General features: G+C 41.2%; 1 protein-coding gene across 1 annotated transcript in view; it reads left to right on the plus strand.

Moving 5' to 3' along the window:
* Positions 1 to 5,117, plus strand: part of LOC309415461 (zinc finger protein 366-like) — a gene marked incomplete at both ends in the record, with an annotated part of 31,608 nt that extends 26,491 nt beyond the window's left edge. Inside the window, 2 exons of the mRNA XM_082012995.1 lie at positions 2,410 to 2,584; positions 4,582 to 5,117. Of these exons, the coding sequence (XP_081869121.1) occupies positions 2,410 to 2,584; positions 4,582 to 5,117 (711 nt within the window). The remainder of the gene's footprint in view (positions 1 to 2,409; positions 2,585 to 4,581) is intronic.
* Positions 5,118 to 15,552: the final 10,435 nt, after the last annotated feature.

The raw sequence follows: 15,552 nt of genomic DNA on the forward strand, positions 1-15,552 counted from the left end.
TTCATTTTCCTGCCATACCTCTCTACTCTAGTACCATTTCCTCATGTCCAAAGAGAAGATTTCAGGAAAACACCACCTTACACATTCCTAAGACTGTGCATGTCTTTCGGAAATGGAAAACCTATCCCCTTTATTCAGAGACACAAAACTTTTATGCTGGAAGGAATTAACCTTCACGAAGTCCCCTTCTTTTCATTATGAAGAAAGAGAAAGAAATGTTGCCTTGACTGAAACAAAATAAATGTTCCTACTAGACCCATTTTAATAGTCAATACCTTATAAAGATATAGATTTGCATGAAGTACTCTAGCCATTCACCTGTTCAACCTGATTTTCCTTGATTATCAGATTAGACGGAGGAGTAAAGACCTAGTTATCAGAAAGCAAAAGCCGGTGAGAACACAGGTCAGCCATAATACAAGCAGGTAACGAGAAGCCTTCTGCTAAGAGGTGTTGGAGAGGTATTATTGTTGTCATTCTTATAGTCAGAGAAATAATGACATGTCATAGGTCGTTCCAGCAGCTGTCAAGATATAATCAGCTACTGTTCTTCCTTATGAATTTTCTGTGCTCAGCAGTGCTTCTTCTCCTCTTTGTTTCCACCCAGCACACTCCTAGAATCATTTTTTTGGTCCCTTAATTTCCCTGAATATAAGTCATCTGGCATATTAGCTTTCTTTGAATGCAAAGAAGAGTCTGTCCTCTTTCCTAAGCGGACGGATGACCCTTGGAATGAGATGTCTTTTACAAATTAGTAACTCATTTTCAGTGGCTATTCCCACCCCCCCCCCCCATCTTGGTGAACACTTTGCGGATAAATTTATGTGCTGGAATGTTCATTTTAGCAAAATCACAGAGACTGAATCACAGAAGAGAATTTATGCAGCTGAAGGAAATTTTTTTAAAAGCAAATTAATATTTCCAGACTCTTTGGTTTTGCAGCATTGACTTAGCTCTAGTTTTTATTTAAAAACAATACCCCTTCAAATTTTTATATTAATGAACTGCTTCCATCTTCCCTCAAGAGATGGTTTAAAATGCAACAGATACAGTACTATTTCACCAAGGATCATTCCACTATCTATGTTTCATCCAGACAGTCCAAGTGATGGCTTTGTAAATTTGAATCAAAAAGTACTGTAGCAGACCTTCTTTACTACCAAAATAAATGAAATCAGAAGTCAAATTACACCAAAAGATTTGATGGAATCTCAGTAATTGCTTTTTAGTAATTTTCTCCCAGATGAATACACTGCTTGGTAGATGCTTCAGTTACTCAGTAACGGTGATTCTGGATCATATAGTAACAAAGATCATTACAAAAAAAAAAAAGCTGATGGTAAAAGTATTTGTCTAAAACCATTCCAAAAAAGGGAGCTGAAGTAGAAAGCAAATACAGAAGTTTGCAGAGGATGGAAATTGGCACTTGAATATGAATAAAATTATAAACCCTTATAAGGAAAGACCAGAAGACAAGACTAGAAGCTTGCAATAGTGATGTCAAACTCTCATGTCTTGAGAATATATTTGATTTATAAGGGACCAGACTACAAAAAGGACCCATCTAGATAACCAACAACAATGAGAAAAACCCCCTTATTGTTTCATCAAAGGGAAACTGGCATAATCAATGGCCTGAGCTGGCAGGAACATGCTTCAGGGAAAGCTGAGTCATTCTTGCAGCCCCATGACTGCTTAAATTCCAGCTTACTCACCAGAGACACCGAAACACAGAAGTGGTAAACAGAAGATAAGAGGATCAGAGAAAAATGGGGGAGCAAGAAACAAAGAAAAAAAGGAATTGCTTTTTCTAGCTTTAAATAAAATGTGCAGCCATTGTATTTCCACTTAAGGAGAAGTAATATTCTTCTTGCCAGTTTCACAGAAACCCTTCATTGGTCTTATTTTGTATCTCCATCTCTGCCTGGTGTTGTTCTTGATTAAATGCTAGATTTATAAACTATGAACGAAATTGTTCACCAAGGACAGAAAATTACACTTTGAATTTCATTCAAGTTAAGAGCCTTCCAGGTTATGCACTTAAGTGTCTCCTCTCCTTACAACAACACTCCCTGCTTTTGCGGAATCCTTGACTGTATGCCCTAATCACTAAATTTAAAAAAATTTTTTATTAAATAATTAATTATTAACATTATTAAAATTAATTATTATTTAAAATAAAACAATTTTAAAAATAGCAGCAGTGCTGAAGGCCCTAGGTAGATCAGACTCAACCACATATTCTTAGCTGTAGGATTTTTGCCTCTATCTTTGGAAAAAAAAAAAAAAATTGCAGAGAGAAGCTGCCAGGACTCAATTTGAGAAGAGCAGGTCCTATTTCCCTTTAAAATGTTCTCCTTGGAACTACCTCTTTGAACTAATAATTTTCATTTTTACTGTTTTTTACAGCTGTGTGGAAAGGAATTTAACAGAATGCACAATTTAATGGGACACATGCACTTGCACTCGGACAGTAAGCCTTTCAAATGCCTCTACTGTCCAAGCAAATTCACCTTGAAGGGGAACCTAACCAGACACATGAAAGTCAAACATGGGGTCATGGAAAGAGGATTTCATTCTCAAGGTAATATTTTTCAGCACGGTTATTCTCTGAGAGATCTCAAGATGCATATCAGTAAACCCAAATGGGCTTTGTACCCCAAGACACAAATGGGAGTGAGCTGGTGGAGACTTGGTGAATAAGGCTGACGTTTCAAGGGGCTTTATTCCCAGAGGCTGACAGACCACAGCCTAGAGCCACAGACAAGCTGACCGTTTTCCCCAGACACATCTGGCTAGGAGTTTATAGTTTTTCTCTCATGTTTGAGGTGCATCATAAATCATAAATTCATTCAAAGCTGCCAGGAGCAAAAAATCTAGAAGTTCATGGGTCTTGCTTACTGCTTATTGGATTCCAGTCTGGAATTGGAATGGAAGCCTGAATGGCTCCATGTCCAGGAGCCTTGGTTATTCTGTACCACATTGACATAGCTGATGTTAGGTGAAGGACATAGGCTCAAGACCCAGTTTACAAAGAAGCATGTGAACAGGAGGAGACACTCCTCGCCGTCGCAACGTGTAAGGATTTTTGACTACCCAGGGTATCCTGCAAAGTATTTCCTATTTCCCACCTACCACATATACTTCCTAAAGTCAGCCTCCTGTGTGCACACATGCCAATGCTATCTAAAGAAGCGGGGGAATTAGAGAAGATTGCTTTGAGAGTTTGAATATCCAAGATACCTTGTTAAGACTTTCTGGATAAATAATTTTTTTCATGGGCAGGATTTCTTTGCGTTCCTCAAATTCAAGTTTTACGTCAGCCTAGCACATATGTAAAACAAATACTTTAATGAATTTTGCATAAAATTTACAAAGATCTTAACAAGTAATGAAATAAATGGCTTTTTTTTCCCTGTAAATCTCCTACAGCACCATGCTAGTTACACAATTACTTGTAATTGAAGACAGCCTAAGAGCTTTTCAGTGTACAGAGATTCTTCAGCCCTTGAGGCTTATCAAACAGAAGACAATTTCTAAGGGCTGCCACCCGTTCATGCACCATTTAAACAAATACAACCTGTTGCAAAGTAGCAGCTGTATCTAGTAAGGCTGCATAGATCCTGAAGAATCAGGATTCAATTACTAAGGCAAAAACCCAAACTGAAACAAAGCAAGTAAAATAGTGGCTTTTGAGATATTTCCTATTGGGTGAAATCCTCGCCCCGGTACTGTCATTATGCTTTTAATTAAGATGGACTATGCCTTCAGTGTCTGAATCTTCTTCAGTGCATCCCGATGCTCGTATTGTATTTGAGTCCACAGATGCCTCCTGGATAATGTCTGGATTTCCAGCAAGAGAGGAGACACTCTGACAAATATTAAGACAAACCAGATCCAGGACTACACTCAGACTTATACAGCGCTGCTCAAAATCATCATTTGTTTATAGTGATTTCCTCAAGCTGAAACACTATCTAGTGCATAGAGCTTTTCAGTGGCAATAGTGATTTCTCAGTGGATGAAAGAGGAAAATTAAGGAGAGTGGAGGTCATAGACTGCTGAGAGTTGATTGTTTTTTAATTTTTAAAGCAGTAACTTTGAACCAGAGTGTCCATAGAACAAACATATTAAGATATTTTTAATCTCTTCCACTCCTCTGGAAAAAAAATGTATGAAACCTGTGACTTTGATTATGGCTTGTGATGCTTTAGATCAAAGTTTTCATTAAAAAAGAAAAAAAGGAAAGAGGAAGTGGGTAGGTTCACTTGCAAAAACAGTTTACAAGAGGCCAAGCCACTTCACTTTTATTCATAGCTCCCTCATCAAGTGTCTGACATGTACAACAAAATGTTTTGTGTGTCCTGACCTGGCTGTGAAGTGTATACAATAGTACTTCTTTTAACAGCATCTCAAAGGCAATGTCATGAAATGTAAACATGGAGATAGCTGGGTAGAAGACAAAGGTAAAGTATGAAATAGAAGGCCATCTCACGTTTTGTTTTTTTCAATCATGTATCACACAGTAAATTTTCTGATATGTAAATTGTTCCTTTTCTCCTCCCCTCAAACCACTACAAGGTTTTGGAAGAGGAAGAATTGCTCTGTCACAGACAAATGTCCTGAGAAGCTTGGAACAGGAAGAGCCCTTTGATCTTTCCCAGAAAAGTCAAGGGAAGGGAATCTCATTTCATTCGGATGGCGAGAGTGCCAAGGGAAGCTCATGCCAGGAAGAAGAGGAAGACAATTGCTATGAGGCAGAGCGGTACAGCCCTGCCATGTGCCACCACAATGACAACAAGCTGTACGTGGCTCAAGATCTGTCTGGCAAACCTGAGTGCATGGTGAAGGACTTCAGAGAGTCCTACTGCAATGAGAATGAAGAAGTGTTAAGTGAGGGAGGACTGGATAAAAGAATAGTCAATTCAGAAAAACAGGAGAGCCAAGAAGAGAGAGATCTTGCAAATAACAAAGAACACCTCAGCTTTAGATCCTTTGAAAAGGCCAGACTTGGCCACTCTCTCTCTGATTACTTGTATTTCAAGCACCGGAACAAGAGTTTGAAAGAATTGCTGGAAAGAAAAATAGAAAAACAAAGAATGCTTATAGGCATTTAAAATGGACATTTTAAAACAGCAGGAAAATGGGAATGAGATAGCTTTTAACATGAACTGTAATTTACCAAAGCCTGGAATTTTGTAGTAGTCTTTAGAAATAAACAAGCCAAATTAATGAAAATAATTTAAGGTAAAGCATGTACCTTCAAAGAATAAAGCAGTCCAAGGTCATCAAGAAATGCAATAGATATTGAACAACAACATTTTTATACTTATCCATCTATAAGCAGACAATGGAGTGGGTACAGAAGTTTATTTTCCTTTATCTGGGGTGGTAGAGACTTATACGCAATTTTCTAGTTATCAAGAAGCAACATGCTTTAGCATTTGATTTATTATCTGACTAAATACATATGAACACTTCTAACCACACGTCTCAAAATACCCCTGAAAATACTAAGTATTTCACAGTATAAGCAAGAGTACTATTAAACATGGTGAGCATGAAAGTGCTGTCACTCTCAAAACTAACGGTCCAAATACTTTAATTTACTGAAGTGACTGTTAGTTCAACCACTTACAACGAGAAATGTCAAACAAATTAAGAAGAAATACTAACGTTTTTTGAGATAGTGAAGGACAGCTCTCTGAGGCTTTGAGAGGACTGGAATTTATTACAGTCGCAGAAACTTTTCCTCTGGCACAAGGGATATTTGTGCTTTGTTATGTTTTAGTCAGTATGGGAGTATTCAGCAATTCTTCAAGTGAAATAGCATGGACTCCACTGACATTTTGTTCTACTGTCTGCTCAGACCAATACATCTAATGAGCAGCAGCAGTGTGTAGCATTTGCAAGTCTTGCTGTAATTACACGTAAAGCAATACAAGTTATTTCATTGAGAAAATGATGCAATTTTGCTGTTTATCTCTTCAGTTTATCTTGGATAGTAAGGATGATTTTGAAATACACAGGTCTGATCAGATTTTATTTTAGAATATATGCCAAAATAGACCCCTTACAGGGCAAGCAGTACCTCACAGAGGAAAACTGTTTTTGGATTTCCTCTTACCGGAGTCAGAGATCTTCCCTTATCAACATGGCTTGACCTGTAAGCTCCAGGCCTTACAGAAGAATTCCATTCACACTGTTTTTTGCTGAGCCATTCCCAACTTTTCATCCTCTGATTCCCATACAATTAGATGTTCATAACAAAGATGTTAAAAGCACATTTCATTTAATACATTCCATTAAGTGCATGAATAATTTGACCAGCACCTTGATAATTGCATCTTCAAGACAGACAAAAAACAGCCCCATACATTCTTATTGCTTATAAGAAGTAACGATTTAATAAGTCATTTATTAAATGAGTCTTATGTCATTCTGACACCCCAGCTCAAAAGGTTAAAATCCATATATATGGTACATCCTTTCCAAATATTACTACCTTCTTCACTTACCGGCCAAGTTTTTGATTTGAAATACCTTGCTGTCATGCTCAATATATAGCAAGTTATAATTAAATATAGTCATATACTTATGGCTTGATAAGGCTAGAGTCATGTAGCTGCAGCTCTCTGCCGTTATAAGAAACCACTCACCTTATAGAACTAGTGATTCTTACACCTACCAGTTAATCAGCATTCACAGGGCCGCAGCCCTTATAATTGTATAAAACTGGGTTTGTGTAGTCCAAGGTTGCAGAAGGCGGTTTCATTTTTCAGGGCTCAAATATGGCGTAATAAAGATTCTGAATGAAGAGCAGAAAAAGCGGTTGATAAAAGAAGCTGTAACATACAGCTGACTCTTCTAAATGTAATTAACTCTACAGCTGATGTACATACTTTTTTAAAATAAGAAGGGTGGAATTGAAGTGGAATGTAGATCACTTTAGGCCTAAAATTAAATATGTCTTTCAAGATGAGGTGTATTTCAGAGGTACCTAGCCATGTTTTTTCACTGATGAACTGTTCTACCATATGCATTCAACTTCTTTGCTTCCACTGCAAGATAACTCCTCTTGAAAAAGGAGCGATCTTTCTTTTAAGGAAGACATTGTGGTCAAGCAGAAGAATCACAAAAATTTCAGAATAATGTGTGTAACTGCATTCTTTCTTAGACTAGAGGGGAAATGATCAGGTAGAAATTCAGCATGGTCTAGGACATTGTCTCTTAAAAATGGGAACAAGACGTTTGGCTACCTTCTTGGCAACATCTTGCCTCTGCTAGATGAAAACTCCTATTTGAGAACATAAATAGCCAAGAGCTGGGAGCCACTGACTCTTAGAAATGTCTCTTCCAAAGTTGTGTAGTTTCCACCTGTAGATGATTCAAGATCAGTCCACTCCACCTTTGCAGCTGTATTAGTTCCTATGATAAAACCAATAAGCAAGGAGCCAGGAACCTGGTTGCAATTTCTAGAATGGTGATCAAGCAGATGAACTTAGCAAGTCCCTTCACTTCTGTGATGGGTAAAGCAGAAAGGCATGTAGCCCTTGCGTTGCAAAGCCCTGTTGTCTATTCATTGAAGAGTGCTATGGGACAGCTAGACAATCCTTATCAAGAAAGAGACAAATGATTACATATCAACAGCAGTCCCGGAAAATGGAGAAAAGGAGACATTTTCAGCAGAACTCAGCTCCCATTAGACAACATTGTAACCACAAAAATTATGTCTACTGGAAGTATGCAGTCAGAATTCCCTTACAGACCTACTAAGAGAAAGTGCCCAATCTGTCCTTAGGAAAGGAAATCACTGTAAACACTTCTGGGTTGCCTGAATGGTTAACCCAAATACTTTGAACCACACCATCACTGGCAGCCAATTTATCCACTTCTAAAATCCCACCCTTCATTGGAGCAACAGCAACTGCCAATGACATACAGCCAGGTGGAAAGGAATATTTGGGAATAATTTGTAATGTGAATCCCTTTTCTTGCCTTTTCCTAGAAAGTGGAAAATATTCACTATAATGAGGCCTTGAGACTGTGCCCAGTCACATAGTCACACTAAGCTAATTCACAAACATGCAAAGCTAATTCATGTTAGAATAGTAAAGAACTCATCTAAAACTAAGTCACCAGTCAGAAGAATTGCAAACAAAACTATTGCTGAGAAAAGGAGACAGTGCCAAGTGACCCAAGCAAAGAGATTAGGAGATGATAGTCCTCCCCATTGCAGAATATAATGCAGCTGGGCTTAAGGCACTTGTTACAAAGAAGCCCCAAGGGGCAAATATGAAGTGAAATAACAGCCTTCATTGTGAAGCACCTTGCTTTTCAAACATAAGTTATTTTCACGCTATTTACATTGGCACTGCTTTGGGAACAGACAGTAACAGCCTTTGCTTTTTAATAGCTTTGAAAATGCTTTATAGAAATTTGCTCTCATAATGAAGTTATTTCCCATTTCTAATTTTCGAGGGATTAGCTTCCTTGTTTTGCTTTGAATAGAGGCTCAGGAGTCCTGCAGAGACATTGCCTGTGTCCTGGGCCTCAGGGGATATATTTTCTTTTTTTCTGTCTTCCTAATCTGAGCTGTCTACCTTCTTCTAGCTATGTTGTGGAAAAAGATATATTTATCTGACTCTTCTCTGCTACTTATCTTTCCAGCTTGTGGCAACACATGAGATTAAAGCCCAGTCTCCACCATCTCTATATCAAATCACATACATACTATTTTCCTGCATTATTATATGAAGCCTAACTTCATCCTCTGGGAAAGCACCAGAGCAAATAAGAGTGGCCACAAACTCATACAACCGAGATGCTTTCAAAACTCAGACAAACTAAGACACTTCAAGAAGCCATGCCAAGGAAAGGTAAATTGGCCACACCACAATGAGTCTGGGCAAATGAACGCATGTGGTTTGTTAAATTAGAGGCTTTTCTGCCGTTAAGGGCAGCAGGGAGAATTCTGCCATACACTGTACAGAACAGAGTAGGTGGATGAAAAGTCAAAAGCTGGGTTAGTAAGATCTGAGGGTAAAGAACTACAGTGTACTTACTGAGAAAGTGAAGTTGTAGGTAACCCTTAATAAAAAAAGTTACTGGAAAGACCAAGTAATGCTACTGCACCCACCTTTTTACAACTCTGTGTTGGTCTACTAGCTATTCTTTGATTTCTCTCTTCATATGGTGCTGCTGGACTCTGCTGTTGTAAGTGTACAGTTAAGAAGTAATATAAGAACTATATTTATTATTCCAAGAAGTTTTTAATAATTATTAACAGTTTTGAAAATAAGTCATATCTGCTTAGCTGAACAAGATGTAACAGAGCTAACATTTTGTACTCCTAACAGATTTTGCAAATAATGTGGTGTATATTTATTTCACACAGAACACTGGGTTCCTATTTAAAGCCACAACTCAAAAAATGGACCAACTATCTGTGAATGTTTAGTTTCTGACTCTGTATCTCAATAGTAAAAGCATGTATGATGTATTGTATTAATTTAAGCAAATAAATATGTACTGGTAAAGCTGCTGTACTTTGTATTGAAATGGATCTGGAGTTCTTGGCACTCCAGCTATTTTGTATAGCAAATGCATGGGGCTGGTCTGACAAGGTCATACTTCACTCAGCACCAGAGTGGTCCTTGTAAAGGGAAGCCTAAATCAATGGTGGAGGACTAGTTAGAAGACAAGGGCAGAAGAGCTGCCAGGTCCTCTGAGGCAGAGATCACTTTATTATTACAGACTGCAGGGAGAACATAAAGAATGCTCTGGAATGATTATGGTATTTCATAGAATGATAGAATGGTTTGGGTTGGAAGGGACCTTGAAAGGTCATCTAGCCCAACCCCCCTGAAGTGAGCAGGGACATCTTCTACGAGGTCAGGTTGCTCAGAGCCCTGTCCAACCTGACCTTAAAGGTTTCCAGGGATGGGCCATCTACCACTTCTATGGGCAACCTGTGCCAGTGTTTCACCATGCTCATTGTTAAAAATTTCTTCCTTATATCTAGTCTAAATATGCCCTCTTTTAGTTTAAAACCATTACCCCTTGACATATCACCACAGGGCCTGTTAAAATCTGTCCCCGTCTTTCTTATAAGACCACTTTAAGGACTGGAAGGCTGCAATAAGGTATCCCTGGAGCCTTCTCCAGGCTGAACACCACCAACTCTCTCAGCCTGTCCTCACAAGGAGAGGTGTTCCATCCCTCTGATCATTTTGGTGGTCCTCCTCTGGACCCGCTCCAACAGGCCCATGTCTTTCCTGTGCTGAGGACTCCAGAACTGGATGCAGGACTCCAGGTGGGGTCTCACCAGAGCAGTGCAGAGGGGCACAATCACCTCCCTTGACCTGCTGGCCACGTTGCTTTGGATGCAGCCCAGGAAATGGTTGGCCTTCTGTGTTATGAGTGCACATTGCCGGCTCGTGTCCACTTTTCATCCACCAGTACCCCCAAGTCCTTCTCAGCAGGACTGCTCTCAATCCCTTCATCCCCCAGCCCGTATTGGTGCTGGGGGTTGCCCCGAGCCAGGTGCAGGACCCTGCACTTGGCCTTGTTGAACCTCATGAGGTTCACACAGGCCCATTCCTTGAGCTTGTCCAGGTCCCTCTGGATGGCATCCCATCCCTCAGGCATGTCAATCACGCCACTCAGCTTGGTGTCATCTGCAAACTTGCTGAGAGTCCACTTGATCCCACTGTGTGTGTCGTTGATGAAGATATTAAACAATACTGGTCCCAGTATGGACTCCTGAGTGACACCACTCATCAGTAGTCTCCATGTGGACACTGAGCCATTGACGACCACCCTCTGGATGCAACCATCCAAGCAATTCCTCATCCACCCAACAGTCCACCCATTAAATCTCTCTCTCTCCAATGTAGAGAAGGATGTTGTGGGGGACCATGTCAAAGGCCTTACAGAAGTAAGATGACATCGGTAGCTCTTCCCTTGTCCACTGATGTGGTCACTCCATCACAGAAGGCCACTGGTTTGGTCAGGCAGGACTTGCCCTTGGTGAAGCCATGCTGGCTGTCTTGAATCACCTCCCTGTCCTCCAGGTGCCTTACCATAGCTTCAAGGATGATCTGCTCCATGATCTTCCCAGGCACAGCGGTGACATTGATGGGTTGGTAGTTCCCAGGGTCCCACCTGATACCCTTTTTAAAAACGGGTGCAATGTTTCCCTTTTTCAAGTCTCCAGGGACTTCACCTGACTTCCAGGACTTTTCAAATAACATGGAGAGTGGCTTGGCAATTACATCAGCCAGTTCCCTCAGGACTCTGGGATGCATCTCATCGGGTCCCATAGGCTTATGTATGTTCAGGTTCCTCAGGTGGTCTCGAACCTGATCTGACCTCAGTACCAGGGAAGATTATAAAGCAGTTCATCTTGAGGGTGTTCACAGGGCAAGTGCAGGACAACCAAGGGATCAGGTCCAGCCAGCATGTGTTCATGAAAGGCAGATCCTGCTTGACCAACCTGATCTCCTTCTATGACCAGGTGACCGTCCTAGTGGCTGAGGGAAAGGCTGTGGATGTTGTCTACCTGGACTTTAGGAAAGCCTTTGGCAGCATCTCCCACAGCATTCCCCTGGAGAAACTGGTGGCTCATGGCTTAGACAGGTGTACTCTTCACTGGGTAAAAAAATGACTGGATGGCCAAGCTCAGAGAGTCGTGGTGAATAGAGTTAAATCCAGTTGGCAACTGGTCTTGGTGGCTGGTCACAAGCAGTGTTCCCCAGGGCTTGGTTTTGGGTCTGGTCTTGTTCAATATCTTTATCAATGATCTGGATGAGAGGACTGAGTGCTCCCTTGGCAAGTTTGCAGATGACACCAAGTTGGGTGGGAGTGTTGATCTGCTGGAGGGTAGGAGGGCTCTGCAGAGGGATCTGGACAGGCTGGATCGATGGGCTGGGGTCAACTGCATGAGGTTTAATGAGACCAAGTGCTGGGTCCTGCACTTTGGACACAACAGCCCCATGCAACACCTGGGGAGGAGTGGCTGGAGAACTGCCTGGCGGAAAAGGACCTGGGGGTGCTGGTTGACAGCCAGCTGGACAAGAACCAACAGTGTGCCCAGGTGGCCAAGGAGGCCAACTGCATCCTGGTCTGTATCAGAAATACTGTGGCCAGCAGGAGTAGGGAAGCGATCGTGTCCCTGTACTCGGCACTGGTGAGGCTGCACCTTGAATACTGTGTTCAGTTTTGGGCCCCTCTCTACAAGAAGGACATTGAGGGGCTGGAGCGTGTCCAAAGAAGGGCAGCGAAGCTGATGAGGGGTCTGGAGAAAAAGTCTTACGAGAAGCAACTGAGGGAACTGGGGTGGTTTAGCCTGGAGAAGAGGAGGCTGAGGGGAGACCTCATCGCTCTCTACAACTACCTGAAAGGGGGTTGTGGCGATGAGGGTGTTGGTCTCTTCTCCCAAGTAACTAGTGATAGAACAGGAGGAAATGGCCTCAAGTTGTGCCAGGGGAGATTTAGACTGGATATCAGGAAAAATGTCTTTACTGAAAGAGTGGTTAAAGATTGGAACAGATTGCCCAGGGAGGTGGTGGAATCACCATCACTGGAAGTGTTCAAAAAATGTGTGGATGTGGCACTTCAGGATATGGTTTAGTGGGCATGGTGGTGTTGGGTTGATGGCTGGACTTGATGATCTTAAAGGTCTTTTCCAACCTTAATGATTCTGTGATTCTCTGACAGTGGGAGGGACTTTGCTCCTCTGTCTTGCAGCCCATCCACTTGAGAGGTGTGGGAAGAGACATTGCCAGTGAAGATGGAGGCAAAGAAGTTGTTGAGTACCTCAGCCTTCTCCTCATCCATTGTTACCAGTCTGACAGTCTTGCTTCTCAAGGGGGGTTATGCTTTCTTTGACCTTCCTTTTCTGTCTGACATACCTATAGAAAACCTTATTATGCTTTTCATTCCTCGCCAAGCTCAGCTCCAGCTGTGCCTGACTCCATCCCTCCACAACTGGGCAGCATCCCTGTACTCATCCCAGGATACCTGTCCCTGCTTCCACTGCCTGTGCATTTCCTTCTTGCCCTTTAGTTTGCCCATCAGGTCTCCACTCAGCCATGCTGGTCTCTTGCCTTTCTTTCCTGATTTCTTACACCTGGGGATCGAGAGCTCTTGTGCTGTATGGAAAGTGTCCTTAAAGATCTGACAGCTGTGTTCTGCTCCCTTGTCCCTGAGGGCAGTTTCCCAGGGGGTCCTATTGACTAACTCCCTGAAGAGCTGGAAGTTCGCTTTCCTAAAATTCAGGGTCCTGACTTGACTTTTCACTTGCTCCCTACCCCTTAGGACTGCAAACTCCACCGGTGCATGATCACTGCAGCCCAGATATGCTCCAGAATGACTTTAGACAAATTAATGTGCGGGGCTTTTTTGCTTTCCTGTTTTCTTCGCCCCCGCTTTCTGTTTAGTCTGCAGATAACAAGCACAATGAAGATTATAAGCTACCTCTACACGAGGAGGTGGAAGATATGTTGGGGAGTTTTTCTAAAAAGAAATATAGTTTAGCAAGATAAGTGGTGGATATAAACTCAGAAAAATACCTATCAAGACAGAGTGATATCTTGCCAGGGAGTTCTGCAAGCTGCTTAATCCTTTACAGACCTTGCCATTTTCTACTACAAGCTATAGGACGTTTCTGGAAACACTAACTCTTGATCTTTTTTATTTGTTTCATAGGCCTGGATGATTTTTTAAAATCAGTATATAAAGCATTTGTACAAGAGAGAGAATCAACTCTCCAGCCAGCCACATAAATAATGAAGACTGACAAGAATGGTGAAGTCTTGCAGTGAAGAACGTTACACTAAAATTGAAACAGAATTGTGCCTAGTACAATCTATCTTGGAAGTCTATGAAAGCAGCACGAAGACCAGACAGGTCCAAGCTGATGTAGGTCTGATAAATGCACATGCAAGCACTGCCTGGGAGCTTAGAAAGAAATGTGATCTTACGTCACAATGTTAAGGGAAAAAAATTAAAAGCTGTCCCCTAATGAGAGTTTTTATTAAACTGCGTTAACTATATTGCAAGTTCTAAGATTGTATGAGGCAGACTTCCCATGAGCAATCAGTTGAGACTAGATACCAGCAAAACTAATGCCACTCTGAAGTATTTCCTATGGAAATGTTTGGGACTGCTTACGATAACAGTAGCTCATACATGCATGTTGCCATCAGTCTGCAGGAGGCAACCACCCCCCAGCCAGAATGGGTCATGAGAGAGGATTGTGCAAATGTCACCAGCACATTTAGTACATTTTAATTTTATCATCCCCAGGTTAAGAAAACCTGCCTAATTTCACACTGAAGGGGATGAGGCATGCTCATACAGCCTGCTCCACCCACTCTTGTGTAACATGAAGGTGTGGGACAAACATATTTTAAATAGCTGCACCCGTTTTACTAATGAACATCTGATGAGGACATCCACTAACATGCCTGATTTCAGCAGTTAGGTCAGTGGTCTTTCTACCTGAATTTTATTAGCAGATCCAACCACTGTGCAGCATGATACCACCCAACTACTCATATCCTGTTGGATAATGTAGGGCTTTTTCATCTCCATTGCCCCAGTAGTCTCACTGCGGGATTCTAATAGCATTGCAGATGGTTTGACCCGCTTCTTCAGTTTCTTACAATCATGTATTTCCAGGTTTATTTTTCTAGGGCTTTAGTGCTGCATTTTTAGGCTTCTACATAGAACCAATTTTTGTGTGGATCTTATCATGCATACTGAGGAGAGCAAGTGGAAGTGATTACCTGCATGCATTTTTGACAGATGGTGGCAAACTAGCAAATTATATTTTCTTATGCATCTCCTTTTTTAATTTTGTATTTTTAAAAAATGTTTCCTCTTTTTCCATTTTACTTTTTCTGATTAACTCTTCAGGACCCTAGTGCACAGACCACTGATCAGCTTCCTGCAGGGGACCCTAAGTGTTCAGGGTGATCTACTCTGAGACCACTGTCACAAAGCCATTTCCACCCTTTACTTACAAAATGCTTGAAAGAAAAAATACCTCAGTGTCACAGACAAGCAGACAGAATGAGAGACCCAGGTGCACTTAGTATCATTTCCAAGAACCAGCACCGTGAGAACAGCACATTAGTCCTTGCTTCTAAGCAAGATGGAGATTTAAACATTTTTTAGATTAATTTTAAAAAATTATTTCAGTGTTTTGGGGTTTACATTTTTCAGATTATGGACTGGATATGTGAGTATAAGCAGGCAGTGGGAACATACAGATTCACTCATAGTGGACAAAAATTGTTAATCTGCATTTTATCTTTATGTGCCATGAATTAGTAGCCTAGTCAGCCAGAGTATATTTATAATGCAGTTATTTCTGTATGTGAGTTCTTTCAACGGCACGTGAAAAAAATCCCTTTCGATTGACAGCAACTGTTAAATCCTGCCAATCAGGATATGAAGGGTGGTCTCATCTTGTTCATATCATCCCAAAACAACACAGTCAGCAAATCTAGACTTGCTCTTGTTGTGCAAATGCAAGTTTGTAAG

This window comes from Phaethon aethereus, assembly GCF_964289735.1.
Source record: "Phaethon aethereus genome assembly, chromosome: Z".
NCBI lineage: Eukaryota > Metazoa > Chordata > Aves > Phaethontiformes > Phaethontidae > Phaethon > Phaethon aethereus.